Consider the following 14,847-nt stretch of genomic DNA (forward strand, 5'->3'; position numbering starts at 1 on the left):
CACAACCTACTACAAACAACAAACAACCCCCACCACAACCCACAACCTACAACAAACAACAAACAACCCCCTCCACAACCCACAAACTTCAACAAACAACCACCACAACCCACAACCTACAACAAACACCAGCACAACCTACAACAAACAACCCCCACCACAACCCACAACCTACAACAAACAACAAACAGCCTCCACCACAACCCACAACCTCTAACAAACAACCACCACAACCCACAACCTACAACAAACACCAGCACAACCTACAACAAACAACAAACAACCCCCACCACAACCCACAACCTATAACAAACAACCACCACAACCCACAACCTACAACAAACAATCCCCACCACAACCCACAACCTTCAACAAACAACCCCCACCACAACCCACAACCTACAACGAACAACTACCACAACCCACAACCTACAACAAACAATCCCCACCACAACCCACAACCTACATTAAACAACAAAAAACCCACAACCTACAACAAACACCAGCACAACCCACAACCTACAACAAACAACCCCCACAACAACCCACAATCTACAACAAACAACCACCACCACAACCCACAACCTTCAACAAACAACCCCCACCACAACCCACAACCTACAACAAACACCAGCACAACCCACAACCTACAACAAACACCAGCACCACAATGCACAACTCACAACCAACACCCCACACCCCACACCCCACACCCCACACCTAACAACCCACAAACAAACAAAAACACCCCAAAACCCACAACCCACAACCCACAAGCCCAAGTCGGTACCCACCTCCCCCATGTTTGTAGGCGAGATAGGGGAATCTCCAGACGTTTCCCAGCCCCACAGCGTAGCCAATACAGGACAGCAGGAAGTCCAGTTTGCCGGACCAGCCCCCTCGATCCTCGACATCAACCTAGAGGGGCAAAGAAACATTAGATTAGTGTGTGATAAGATTAGATAGGATTAGCTGAGGGTTCAATGACCAACTATCACTTCGTCACCACGTCTTGGCAGAACAGGCAGACATAGGGTAACTACGCCCAATAAAGACCGGTATTTGCGTACTTTGAATCTCCGAAACCGGTTCCTGACAGTGACGTCATCAGCAACGAATGCCTTAGGACATATGATTAGTCGACAGGAGCTCAAGGTAGTAGGGCTTACAGACCTTATCGATAACAGTTACTGACACCGCACCATTGTCAGAGACTGAGAAGTGCCGGACTGTACGTCGTTGGCATTGACGTGACTGGCAGATAGTCGTCTTCATTGACGAAAGCCGGTGAAAGAGCTAATGGAAGACAGCGTGTTTTCCGCCGAATTGGAGAACGAACAGCGGCATGTTGCGTTCAGGAAGTCGTGCTGTATGGTGGAGGGGGTGGTAGAGTGTAGGGGGGGGATTGTGGGCAGGAGAGAACACCAATGGTCATCGTTAACGGAAATTTAACGGTGTTTCGTCCGATTGTCCTACTATTTCTACAACAGCTGCCACGTGGTGTCCTTTATCAGCCTGTCATCGCCAGACCCCATACAGACCGAATCGTACAGCATTTCCTTCTAGCGTTTTTGATGCGTGTGCCCTTTTCCATTTCGTTGACAGCTTGTTCTTGCTACCCCGCCTCAATTCGGACAACTGCCATGCCAATATCGGAAGTTTTATGACTGTCATTTTAAATGCTGTTTTCGTTGATATTTTGATCTTTTCAATACATTTTACTTCATGCAACTATCTTTTGTGGTTTTTAAACTCGAGTGATTTAAAACTATGGCAAACTTTCGTATGGTTGGCACTTTAAATATAATTTGTTATTAACATTTTATTATCAGAAGTGAAGAGGAACTGTTTGTTATGTCGAAAGTGGGACCTAGAAACTCAATGATGTAAACAATGATTGACTGTGACGTCAACGATGACGTGAACAATGACGTAGGCAGAATGGCATCATTATAACACATGATGAAGTAAGGTTTTTATTCGAACATAGTTTCACCAGTAGGTCAGTAGTAGTTTGTTAGTTTGTTTGTTTGTTTGTTTGTTTGTTTGTTTGTTTGTTTGTTGTTTAACGACGCACTCAGCAATAATCAAGCCATATGACGTCGACCTGTAAAACATCGAGTCTGGACAAGAAAATCCAGTGATTTACATCATGAGCAATGATCCACGCAATTGGGATACGACGACAAGCATCCACTGTAAGCATGGGGTGCTGAAGATCTTCACGGGTCAGTAGTAGTAGTAGTAGTAGTAGTTGTAGTAGTAGTAGTAGTAGTAGTAGTAGTAGTAGTAGTAGTAGTAGTAGTAGTAGTGATATGGAATACCTCTATGAATATTATTATGACATAATCGAAATTCGATACCTTCAGGATTCACAGTTACTAATATCACCATGTTATCAAAGTTTGATAAGGTTTAGCTGTGCATGCTTAGCGAACGTTGTCTTCTACCCGGGATCTTGTTTTAAGAAGGTTTCACTATATGATGTTTCTTATTATGTTATCTTGGTTAGATTTTATAAGGACTCACAATATTTTAATCATACAGAAGGTGAATATCACTTTTTACTTGTTTATCCATTTTATGTCGATATAACAAAACAATTCTAAATGATTATTATTTCCTCTCAAGTGTATACGTTTTACTTAATAATGGAAACTAAACATATTGTCACAATTTTGGAAATGTCAATATCCATATTCATGTCATGAATCATACTCCACATTATGACGATTATTATCATGTGATCGAAGTTATAATATTGAATAAATGTCCTTATTACTACCCCTGTTGATTCCGCCACATCTTATGTTCGTTCACATTTTGGATGGCCTTGTAAAGTACGTCGTCAACGCTCCATCGTATCAATATCTCGTCAAACCAGGTTCTATTTCTGAATGCCCCCGGTAAGCAATGTGTGTCACCCACTTGTTGCAACCTATATTGAAGACTTCTTACTGCCACAAAGCCGGGTTGACAAAGCAGTGGAATTTTCCATCGTGTCGAGCTCACTGGTGTATTTGACTAGCAAACACAAATGCCGAATAAAGGATCGACCTAGATCGACCTACTTTGACTGAGATTAACGTATTCCTTGGAGTTGCTGTGACATGATCGGCTAGTAAAGGGTTTGTGGGGGTACACTGGCTGTAGTAGTACCTTCACACAGGTGCTTATACACATGGACTGTTGTTGGGTGGAGAAGGACTACCTTCATACAGGTGCTTATACACATGGACTGTTATAGGATGCAGTAGAACTACCTACACAGAGGTACTTATACACAGGGACTGTTACAGGATGCAGTAGAACTACCTACACACAGCTACTTATACACATGGTCTGTTATAGGATGCAGTAGAACTACCTACACACAGCTACTTATACACATGGACTGTTACAGGATGCAGTAGAACTACCGACACACAGCTACTTATACACACGGACTGTTATAGGATGCAGTAGAACTACCTTCACACAGGTACTTATACACATGGACTGTTATAGGATGCAGTAGAACTACCTACACACAGGTGCTTATACACATGGACTGTAATAGGATGCAGTAGAACTACCTACACACAGCTACTTATACACATGGACTGTTATAGGATGCAGTAGAACTACCTACACACAGGTGCTTATACACATAGACTGTAATAGGATGCAGTAGAACTACCTACACACAGCTACTTATACACATGGACTGTAATAGGATGAAGTAGAACTACCTACACACAGGTGCTTATACACATGGACTGTTATAGGATGCAGTAGAACTACCTACACACAGGTGCTTATACACGTGGACTGTTATAGGATGCAGTAGAACTACCTTCACACAGGTGCTTACGCGAATGCAGTTACTTACTCTCCAATTTGTCTTGAACAACTCTCGTAAGAAATTATCCATTGTAATACCGTTATTATTTACTTTCCTTAATGAAAATCACATGATTTTAACACTTACTGATGATTGTGTGACCACTAAAGCAAGAATGTCCTCGTAAAGAGAAATGCATGTCGTTATTTTTGACCGAAATTACACCAGTCTTCAGTTAACTTACACCTGCACTGAATGGCAGACATATGGCTATTGCACAGTGATGTTTACAATTGGGACACTTTTCGCTAGCAGCGTAACAAAGCACACAGAGTGACTCTGATGCATCAGACAACTTCCATTGTGACGTCACAAAAGGGCCAGACAGACATGGCAGCATCCAACATCAACCAATGTGACGTTACAGAAGAGCCAGACAGACGAGATACCACCCAACAACTTCCATTGTGACGTCACAGAAGGGCCAGACAGACTAGGAAGCAACCAGCAACTGCCAATGTGACGTTATGAAAAAACGATTTACAACAATGACGCAACGTGTGTCAAACATGGTTGCTGCATGCATGACCCTAGGTCACGTGAATATTAGAGGGAATGTCTCAAAGACATGTAAATATAATTTGAAATGATTTATCATTTCTAATACCTTAGTATATGAAACTTTAATGTTATCCTAGAAGTATTGAATAAAACACCTTCCGAATAGCTTAAAGACAGAGCATAATAATAATAATAATGATGATGATGATGATGATGATGATAATAATAATAATGATGATGATGATGATGATGATGATGATGATGATGATGATGATGATGTGCAGAGTTGCTTTCTCTTGGACACGCCAGAAACCTATGGTTGTGGGTTCGAATCCCGGTTCGCCCCGATAATGTTTCTAGGTTTGTCAGCACCATATCCGTTCTCGTGGTTTTAACCGAAGTGGTAAACGTCTAAGACCTGCTTCACTTGGGGCTTTCCTCCCACATTAAGCTGACACGCCGTGATATGTCTGGAATACCGTTAAAAGCAGCGTTAAACATAACTCACTCACTCCTTCACTCACTCACTCACTCACTCACTCACACATGATAGACTTGTAGTGTGCACTCTTGCACACATGTATATTTCTGAGGATACTGAAGCATGTCAAGACTCATAATGAAAACAACAGTATTATGCTGGAGATCAACAGTTGTTACAGGGAGTATTATAGATTACTGTATGATTCCATCAGACAACAGCTTTACGGGCGAATGAGCCTTCACTAGGAGTGCGTGCTTACGAAGTGTGCAGTTATATAATCAGTTATTATTTATCACATTCAATGTTTAGGGGAATGAGAGTTTTATTGGTACCATAACCTGATAATGTTTTTAAGGTGTTTCTAAACGGCGCAAATTGATCACAGCACACGCCCAGTCTCTTTTGTTAAGAGCTGAGAGTGTCGCTAGTACTGCACTGCAGCCCTCCATATATAGGATAGTTCCATGTTGTCTGTGCGATGCGAATTGTTTATGAAGTAGACGAGAGTTTTTCAAGGAAAAGTACCGTTATTTAATGTCTGATGTTTTCGCGAAGATCTGAGTAGTCCTATTTGTGGTCAATATCATGTCGATTTCAGGTAAGACATGACACATTCTTTAACCTTATTTTCCAAAAAAAGTATACTTCTAACATGAATAAAACAAGTATTGATGTGGTGAGTCATTGAATTCACCGCTGCACGAATGTATTTCAAAAGCTTTGCAACCTTGGTCAGTCAAGTCATGAACACGTTAATAAAAAACACCCAACCAAGTAATTCCTAGGGTGTTTATATGACACAGTATCAACAGACGGCCCTGGTACGTAGCGTTCCTTGGTACACTCTGGGTATTATTTAACAAACACGGACTCAAACACTTGCCTTGTTGAACCCCTCATCAGGTTTCTGACCCTTCATATATTCAGGCAGTATAGTATGGGCGGGCTCAATCATGTACGTAAAGTACGGGACATTACGCGTGGGCTTTCTGTCCCACGCTGCAACTTTGTATTCATGAAACGACCTGACGAGTATGTTCAATGTTCATGTGTTGACTTTGGCCAATGACTCACTGTAAAACTATGCTGCGAATTAACATGGCTTTCATTGTGATAACTCCGTATCAATGAGTGTGGTTTGTGTTATTTAACGCTACAGTCAGAAGTTGTTGGTATTAGGGGCAAAGTCCTCACCTGGGACATGCTATGACCAAAGCCAACGAACTTGTCCACGCAATCAAATAAAGAAGAGTCCCACAAGATATAAACAAGTGATTTCTTCAGGGGTATAAGCATTAAATATACAAATGTATTTGTGTCAAAACTTCATTAACAACTCCACAACATCTTTTGGTCGCTCAATGGCTCTTCGGGTAGCCATAGGCGACACACAAACAATAGTATGCCTACAGTTAGTGACAACAGAGGGAAATGTAATATGTGTATTTATTAAGAGGGCAACCACATCGGGGTTCATTTAAGGATTGACGGTGTATTTGTTTCGGTTCATCGAGGCTACGCAGATTCATATAGTTTGCATATCGGTTTTTCGATTCATACCTCAATGAACCAAAACAATACACAGTCCATGCTTATAACTGAATTCGACAACATTGGTTGTACGGCTCCACGTGCTGTCATCGAAGCCCAACGGAGAGCTGACGATACGGTCACTTTGATGTATAAATATATTTTGTCATGCGACTCACTGTCGCAGCTGTAGTAGCATATTTGTATAATTATGCAAAACATCAAAGTGACCGTATCGTCAGCTCTCCGTTGGGCTTTGATGACATCACGTGGAGCCGTACAACCAATGTAAACAAAGGATAACTACGCAGAAACAAGTAGATTTTCACACATTAGGATACTTTCTTAATGAACCGTAACCGTTCTTTGACATTTGTTTATGAAAATGTGTAGACTTGTCAAACATGAAACGGATGAAAAGCATATGCAATATCTTGAATGGACTGTGAAAGATGTGACGAATCGTCACATGGAGCTGGCCTGTGGCAGAGGTACTATGCTGGCTGGCTGCCGGCCGCAAGGAACTCTGGGTAAGAGAGTGATTCATTGGGAAATGAGTGCAATAACACGTGACCATTTCAGATAATCAGAATGCAGGAATTCCAATGAATACAACGAAAATTTAGTCATAAATATCATATATGTGCCCTAGGGTCATATTATGTCACGTGACATCAGTGTATTATTTCCGCCATCCATACGGCATTTTTGACGTCATTCGAATCTTATTGCGACGAGGCCGGAATGACGTCACACTAGAAACGACGTCATAGCTGAATATTGTTGACGTCATTCGACAAATTGTGGTTCCGCAGCTGTTGCGGCTTGCTGTCCATATATAGGTAACCACTGAAAATCGTCTCTGTATGTAGACATCCTCTTCCGTAATAGATAGAACATTATATTCGTGTTCATGTCATACTCGTGCCTAAATCCCGGAATTTAGATACTCGTGTCGTTAACATAGTATGACAAGAACACTCATATAATCTCCTATATATTATGGAACTGCGTTCCTAATGGTAGCCATGTGCAGTTGTCTTGCTAGAACACCAATCATCCTGTTTTCCAAAGGAATAAATGCATTATCTTACTACAAACGCAATGGGTCAATGTCATAGTAATATATCTACGTACTAAAAGGCAGACGGACGGACGGACGGACGAACAGCGGAAGAAACGGATAATACAATCCGACGCTAACGAACTGTCGGCAAAAGATACACGAATATTTATTTAACGTCGGTTATTGGGTAAAAAATACATTAGCTCTCAAGAGCTATTTTTCCGACATAGGAAAGGGACAATACAATCTAACACCAAACCTCTGTAGCTAATTTGTCCAAGTCACCTTGTGATGTTTGCGATGCTGGGTCACATTGACGGAGAGTTTAGCAGGTGCAGATGGTGTTTGTCCGCGGGCACTGACCACTCGGTGTAGGTCAATCCCCATCAGGTCTCTGTTAAGTCGGGCAACATGGAGAAAAAACATCTCCAAGTTTACCACTGACTCACTGATCACATCGTCCCCTTTGACATGTACACACCAAGCGTCGCCACGCGCTTCTATTTGACTTTGGAGCGAAACAAGAAAAATCGGATCTTCACTGAAACTGTCGTCCTGTCACACAAGTACTGATGGCTTAAGATTGTTGCATATTGAATCTGCAACACTGCAAGGTGTCTTGTTCCTTGATACTGTGAATTGTAAGATGTAGGTATGGACAAAAATGTGGTATTTTTTCTGCCCGGCATATAAAAATACCCTCCGCAATTAGATAGTACCCGGTGTGGATTGATTATTAGGTAATATTTGGACGTCCATAAAACATTGACTGGATTCTAGTGAGTGAGTATTGTTGTACGCCGCCTTCTGCAATATCCCAGCAATGTTCCGGCTGGGGGCATCAGAATGGGCTTCACGCATTTTTACCATGTGAGGAATCGATCCTTTGCCTTCGGTGTGACTAGCTAGAACAACGAGTCTATCTCATTTGATTTTAATCAAGAGCGACAAACACTTTCCATATTCATAAGAAATATCTGCCAAGTCGATTGTGCGATTCCGAGCTTTATCATGAGCATGTGTCCATGAATCACCGTCTAATTGTGATGATACAAGGATTTCGCGAAAAGGTCGGCGTATCCTGCCACACCGGTGGCGCTCGTCATAAACACGTGTAAAGACAAGTCAATTGCTCACCTGAGAAAACACGGCATGTTAACAATAGGAATCTATGTGAGAGGCTCCTTGACTTAATGCCACATATGCAAATGCACCTTCGACCTTTAAACTGTTATTGCCAGATTTAATGTACTTTCGTCCTATTGTCTATGCCATCATGCTATTGTCAATTGTTTTATGTTGCCGGTATACATAATGTTATAGCTGTACCTGGATGCATGCATGGTCAACAGAGCACATGGAGGCATACACAGGCATACACACACATGCTGTTCTCTGTATGTATCAACAGCAGTGGACATCATGACGGCACACATCTCACATGATATCCAACTTTATGCTCACCCGGCTTGAGTATTATACACATTTAATGTGGCTTGAGTATCGAGTAAAGCCGTTCGGATTACGCATTTAAATCTATTGTGTGTTTAAACGGACGTATCAAATCATAAATATCAAGTCGTAAACATGCCTGGCTAGTTCCGGCTTTCGGGACCATACAACACTTTCTTCCTATAGGGTGGAGTGCATGTACATCGTTTCATGTGGTAAGCAATGACGAAACCTGATTAAAAGTTCTTAACGTTATCAGTGCTAAATTTCTGTAGATCTGGCCCCGGGATCATGAAAGTGGTCTTAGCTCAAATTTTGCTAAGCACGAATTTTGTCTTAAATTTTTAAGATTTTGCTTAGCTAAGATTCGGTCTAAGACTGGATCTTGAAACGGTCTCAGCAAAATGTTAGCTAAGTCTAAATCTAAGATCGGCGTCATAGGGACACGCGCACGTAATATCGCACTACGGTAATCATTGGATGCCGAGGATATTTTTCTGACGCACATTTGCCTAAGATCGGAAAAGTGAAGGTTGTGCGAAGGTTGTCGGCACTGATCTACCTCAGGCTATAAAACTACACAGAGATATAGAATATTAAATTTCCTATCTGATGGTGTAAATTTAACTGTAAATATTAAACAGTGCTGCTAAGTTTTATCCGAGAATTTATTCTGCGTCGAAAAACGGGAAATTTCTCCGCTTTTTAGGTCTGTTTGTGATAGAACATGTATGTTTCAATAAAGTGTAGACAATGCGTATGACATGTTATTAAGAAATGAATCCTTGTAACATTCCTAACCGCTTCCACATTGTCATGTATTCTGTACTATGGGCCTGTGGCCTTACAGTTATATATGAATATACTGATTGACATGCGTCTTAATGCAGAAAATGTGTATAATGTGTGTCTTGAGGCACACAATGCGTGGTGCATGTGTCTTGCAGACAGTGTCTTCAGCGGGTGTTTTGATGCTGACAGTGTCTGAGCGGGTGTTTTGATGCAGACAGTGTCTACAGTGTGTGTTTTAATGCAGACAGTGTCTTCTGTGTGTTTTGATACAGACAGTGTGTTCTGTGTGTGGTTTGATGCAGACAGTGTGTTCTGTGTGTGTTTTCATACAGACAGTGTGTTCTGTGTGTGTTGTGATGCAGACAGTGTGTTCTGTGTGTGTTTTGATGCAGACAGTGTGTTCTGTGTGTGTTTTGATACAGACAGTGTGTTCTGTGTGTGGTTTGATGCAGACGGTGTCTGCAGTGTGTGGTTTGATGACATGCGGAATCTGGCACATTTGTGGTAAAGGTCGATACCATCCATCTTCTGCGGCCCATCAACAGCCTGTCCCTCAACAAACAGTAGTTACAAGGTTTTAACATTCTTCAATCAAGAGACCACATCCCGAAATAAGTGTTCTGATGTCGCTACTTTATGGAAGGGACAATCACGGTAAATGGGCTGTATTATAATGTGACAATACACTAAGAGACAATGTTATATAAACTTTTTAAGAAACTAATAATACTGTTGTGAAGACAACTTACATTTTCAAGCTACATTTCCATTGACATGTTTGCTTTTCATATAGTCAAACCATACACAATACTTTCGAAGCACAGATGATCTTTTTTCAATGAATGTTGGGTTTTTTCTTCTTGTTCTGACATATTATGTTTTGATTTATTCTTAAAATGTCAAGCATCCTGACCTTACACTAAATACTGGGTTTTTTCCATGACCATAGTTATAAATTTAAATTTGAAAATAGCAAATTGCAGTTTTTAAGACATGCAACATTTCAAACTTACCTCTTTGTTTCCCATTTCGGTTATGTCCTATGTCCTAATATGGCCCTGGTTGACTGGGATATGGCCCGACTCCTCTATACAGCCGACCGTATTGACACACCCTGTTCAAACACTGTCACGTGGGGTCTTGACACACAGGACACCATCCAGTCATCTGCCTCATAGGAATATAAAGTCCATTTGTCATTGTTGGTCATTGTTTGTAGCCTTAGATCATCGGTGCAACTATAATCAGAGCTGATTACCTGAGTATCGGAAATCAATTAAATTACATTCACGTTTTCTGACTGATTGAGAAATAGAGAGAGAAAGAGAGAGAGAGAGAGAGAGAGAGAGAGAGAGAGGGAGAGAGAGAGAGAGAGAGAGAGAGAGAGAGAGAGAGAGAGATTCGTATAGTGAAACTCTGTTAGTATGGAAACCCTATCTTACCGGATGATTAGTTGTGCGCGTCGGCTTGGTATACTTTCGCACCCAAAAATGATGATGTGGTGTGATAGTTCGCTTTCACTCATAATTAAACCACTTTGTTGGTAATGCATCAGGTTGGTGTATAGATGGCGGTGCATACGGTGCTAGTAATGTGTAATGGATGAGGCTGGTGTACAGGTGGCGGTGCATACGGTGCTAGTAATGTGTAATGCATCAGGTTGGTGTATAGGTGGAGGTGCATACGGTGCTAGTAATGTGTAATGGATCAGGCTGGTGTACAGGTGGCGGTGCATACGGTGCTAGTAATGTGTAATGGATCAGGCTGGTATATAGATGGCAGTTCATACGGTGCTAGTAATGTGTAATGGATCAGGCTGGTGTATAGGTGGCGGTGCATACGGTGCTAGTAATGTGTAATGGATGAGGCTGGTGTACAGGTGGCGGTGCATACGGTGCTAGTAATGTGTAATGGACCATGCTGGTATATAGATGGCGGTGCATACGGTGCTAGTAATGTGTAATGGATCAGGCTGGTGTGTCGGTGGCGGTTCATACGGTGCTAATAATCTGTAAGGTGTAATGGATCAGGCTGGTGTATAGGTGGCGGTACATACGGTGCTAATAATCTGTAGCGTGTAATGGATCAGGCTGATGTATAGGTGGCGGTGCATACGGTGCTAGTAATGTGTAATGGATGAGGCTGGTGTACAGGTGGCGGTGCATACGGTGCTAGTAATGTGTAATGGATCAGGCTGGTATATAGATGGCAGTTCATACGGTGCTAGTAATGTGTAATGGATCAGGCTGGTATGTAGGTGGCGGTATATACGGTGCTAGTATTGTGTAGTGGATGAGGCTGGTGTATAGAGGGCAGTTCATACGGTGCTAGTAATGTGTAATGGATGAGGCTGGTGTGTCGGTGGCGGTTCATACGGAGCTAGTAATGTGTAATGGATCAGGCTGGTGTGTCGGTGGCAGTTCATACGGTGCTAGTAATGTGTAATGGATGAGGCTGGTGTGTCGGTGGCGGTTCATACGGAGCTAGTAATGTGTAATGGATCAGGCTGGTGTATAGGTGGCGGTGCATACGGTGCTAGTAATGTGTAATGGATGAGGCTGGTGTACAGGTGGCGGTGCATACGGTGCTAGTAATGTGTAATGGATCAGGCTGGTATATAGATGGCAGTTCATACGGTGCTAGTAATGTGTAATGGATCAGGCTGGTGTATAGGTGGTGGTTCATACGGTGCTAGTAATGTGTAATGGATGAGGCTGGTATATAGATGGCAGTTCATACGGTGCTAGTAATGTGTAATGGATCAGGCTGGTATATAGATGGCGGTGCATACGTTGCTAGTAATGTGTAATGCATCAGGCTGGTGTATAGGTGGTGGTTCATACGGTGCTAGTAATGTGTAATGGATCAGGCTGGTGTATAGGTGGCGGTTCATACGGTGCTAGTAATGTGTAATGGATCAGGCTGGTGTACAGGTGGTGGTACATACGGTGCTAGTAATGTGTAATGGATCAGGCTGGTGTATAGGTGGTGGTTCATACGGTGCTAGTAATGTGTAATGGATCAGGCTGGTGTATAGGTGGTGGTACATACGGTGCTAGTAATGTGTAATGGATCAGGCTGGTGTACAGGTGGTGGTACATACGGTGATAGTAACGTGTAACACACAAGGGTGAACAGACTACCTTTCATTCCAGATACCATATAAGGAAAATAAGTGTTACGTTAAAGAATAGACCCAGATTGTACTGGTACATGTACCACTGTTGGCGATTTTGATAAAACTGGATTAAATCAGGGCTTGGGACTGGTTCAAAACAAGGTTACAGAACGCCAAGAAGAAATCCATCTTTTATTTCCGCATCCAAGTCAGCCTCCCTCCGGTATACAAACCAACAAAAATGAAGATGGGACTTGCTCAAGAGGGAGGCACAGAATCCATCCAAAAATGTCTTGGACATACCAACTCGAGTCCACACTTCTTGAGTGTGCGAAGAGGCTAAACCCTTGACGTCGTGTGATGAATCTGCCAGCAGTAGTTTGCACGTGCTGTGTTTTGTCTAGATAACTTTGCGTAATGCCATGCCCATATTCTAACCTTGCAGTGACAAATGGCAAAGACTAAGCACTTGACAGAGTCTTTGTAAACATATGAGGGCTGGTCAAAAAGTTCTAAGTCTAGCTTTCAACTATGGGCCAAACAAAGTGAACTAGTCAATATGGTACATTGTTTGAGTAGTTCATTGCATGTGTCATTGGTCTGTTGAGGCCGTTTGTATATTAGTTACAGCCACTTGAACGTGATGATGGTCGAAATGGGCACACAAATGGAAAAGAACTAGTACCGAGCAGTCACCAAGATTTGACCAATAATGGCTCACAAATGTATCAAATAACGCAAGCATGTCCCGTTATAAGAGAGTTCATACGAAATTAACATACATGTACAATGTATTTTGGCAACTAGCTTTTCTGTACCCGGAATATCGACCTGCTTTACAACTTTGTGTGAAAGTCTCATCACGCAGTAAACTTCAGAAAGAGTGCATTCTCTGTAATAGGCATGTTTTCGACTATGACAGCCATATCATCAGCTTAATTGAATTTGGAACCGAACGTGTATTGTGTTAACCGCTAGAAATATAATTTCATTGTAATCTGTGGAATGACATCTGGAGGAAGTAAAGAATATCTCTCTCTCTCTCTCTCTCTCTCTCTCTCTCTCTCTCTCTCTCTCTCTCTCTCTCTCTCTCTCTCTCTCTCTCTCTCTCCACTATCGATATGAGAAGTGTATTGAGAAGCAGGGGTATTATGTTGTAAAATATTCCCCGGATCCTCACGGGTCGTCATCCTACTATGTAACTGAAGGAGTCAACTTGAAATAGCATAAATCAGTCGTCCTCAAGGTTGCTTTGATAACAATGTTGGCGGACTGCACTGAAGGCGAAAGTGCACGAACGTGGGTCTCTGTTCGGTCTTAATTGGAAACTGTGTCTCGTTAATCCGTATTTGTGATTTCACATGGCACGAAAGCGTCTGGATAAAGGGGTGGTGTCAGTAAGGGGTGTTTAGGGAGGGGGGGGGGGGGGGGGGATGTGTAAAATGGGATGGCCCTGCATCAATTCAGGCTATTCTCTCACATCAAACTGACACGCCATCATTAATCCGAAATACTGTTCGAAGTATACTCAGATATACAAACATGAACTAACCCGTTGTTGCACAAACACACACACACCATAACAGTCATTTGAATAACAGTATACCTCGTGTAACGGTAGAGATTTCGCCCCGATTATGTGTCTCGGTTTGTCAGCACCGTACCCGTGCTCGTGGGTTTCACCACAGCGGTAAACGTCTGAGACTGCATTACTTCGGGCTTTCCTCCCACATTAAACTGACACGCCGTGATATAACTACAATGCTGTTAAAAGCGGCATTTAAACCAAACTTACTCATGCACCCACATGCGTAATAATGTCACACAAGTATAACACATGAAACACGGCTCACTGCATCAGACCGCCTCCGTGGTCTGGTGGTGGTTCGATCCCCGACCGCGTCGTACCTAAAGACGTTAAAAGATGGTACTTGTTGTTACCCTGTCTGGCGCTCGGCATTAAGGGGCTAAAACAAGGACTGGTCGGCTCGGAGTCAGTATACTGTGTCTGAGTGGGGTAT

The 14,847-nt window shown here is 42.3% G+C and overlaps 1 protein-coding gene across 1 annotated transcript in view; it reads right to left on the bottom strand.

The window, feature by feature from the left end:
* Positions 1–10,819, bottom strand: part of LOC139449337 (sodium-dependent proline transporter-like) — a 34,612-nt gene extending 23,793 nt beyond the window's left edge. The window contains exons 1-2 of the mRNA XM_071230649.1: positions 10,722–10,819; positions 795–918 (exon numbers count right to left, since the gene is read on the bottom strand). Coding sequence (XP_071086750.1) covers positions 795–918; positions 10,722–10,736 — 139 coding nt within the window. The 5' untranslated portion in view covers positions 10,737–10,819. The remainder of the gene's footprint in view (positions 1–794; positions 919–10,721) is intronic.
* Between the last annotated feature and the right edge of the window lie 4,028 nt (positions 10,820–14,847).

Source organism: Haliotis cracherodii, unplaced genomic scaffold (genome assembly GCF_022045235.1).
Source record: "Haliotis cracherodii isolate W230 unplaced genomic scaffold, xgHalCrac1.p SCAF_8, whole genome shotgun sequence".
NCBI lineage: Eukaryota > Metazoa > Mollusca > Gastropoda > Lepetellida > Haliotidae > Haliotis > Haliotis cracherodii.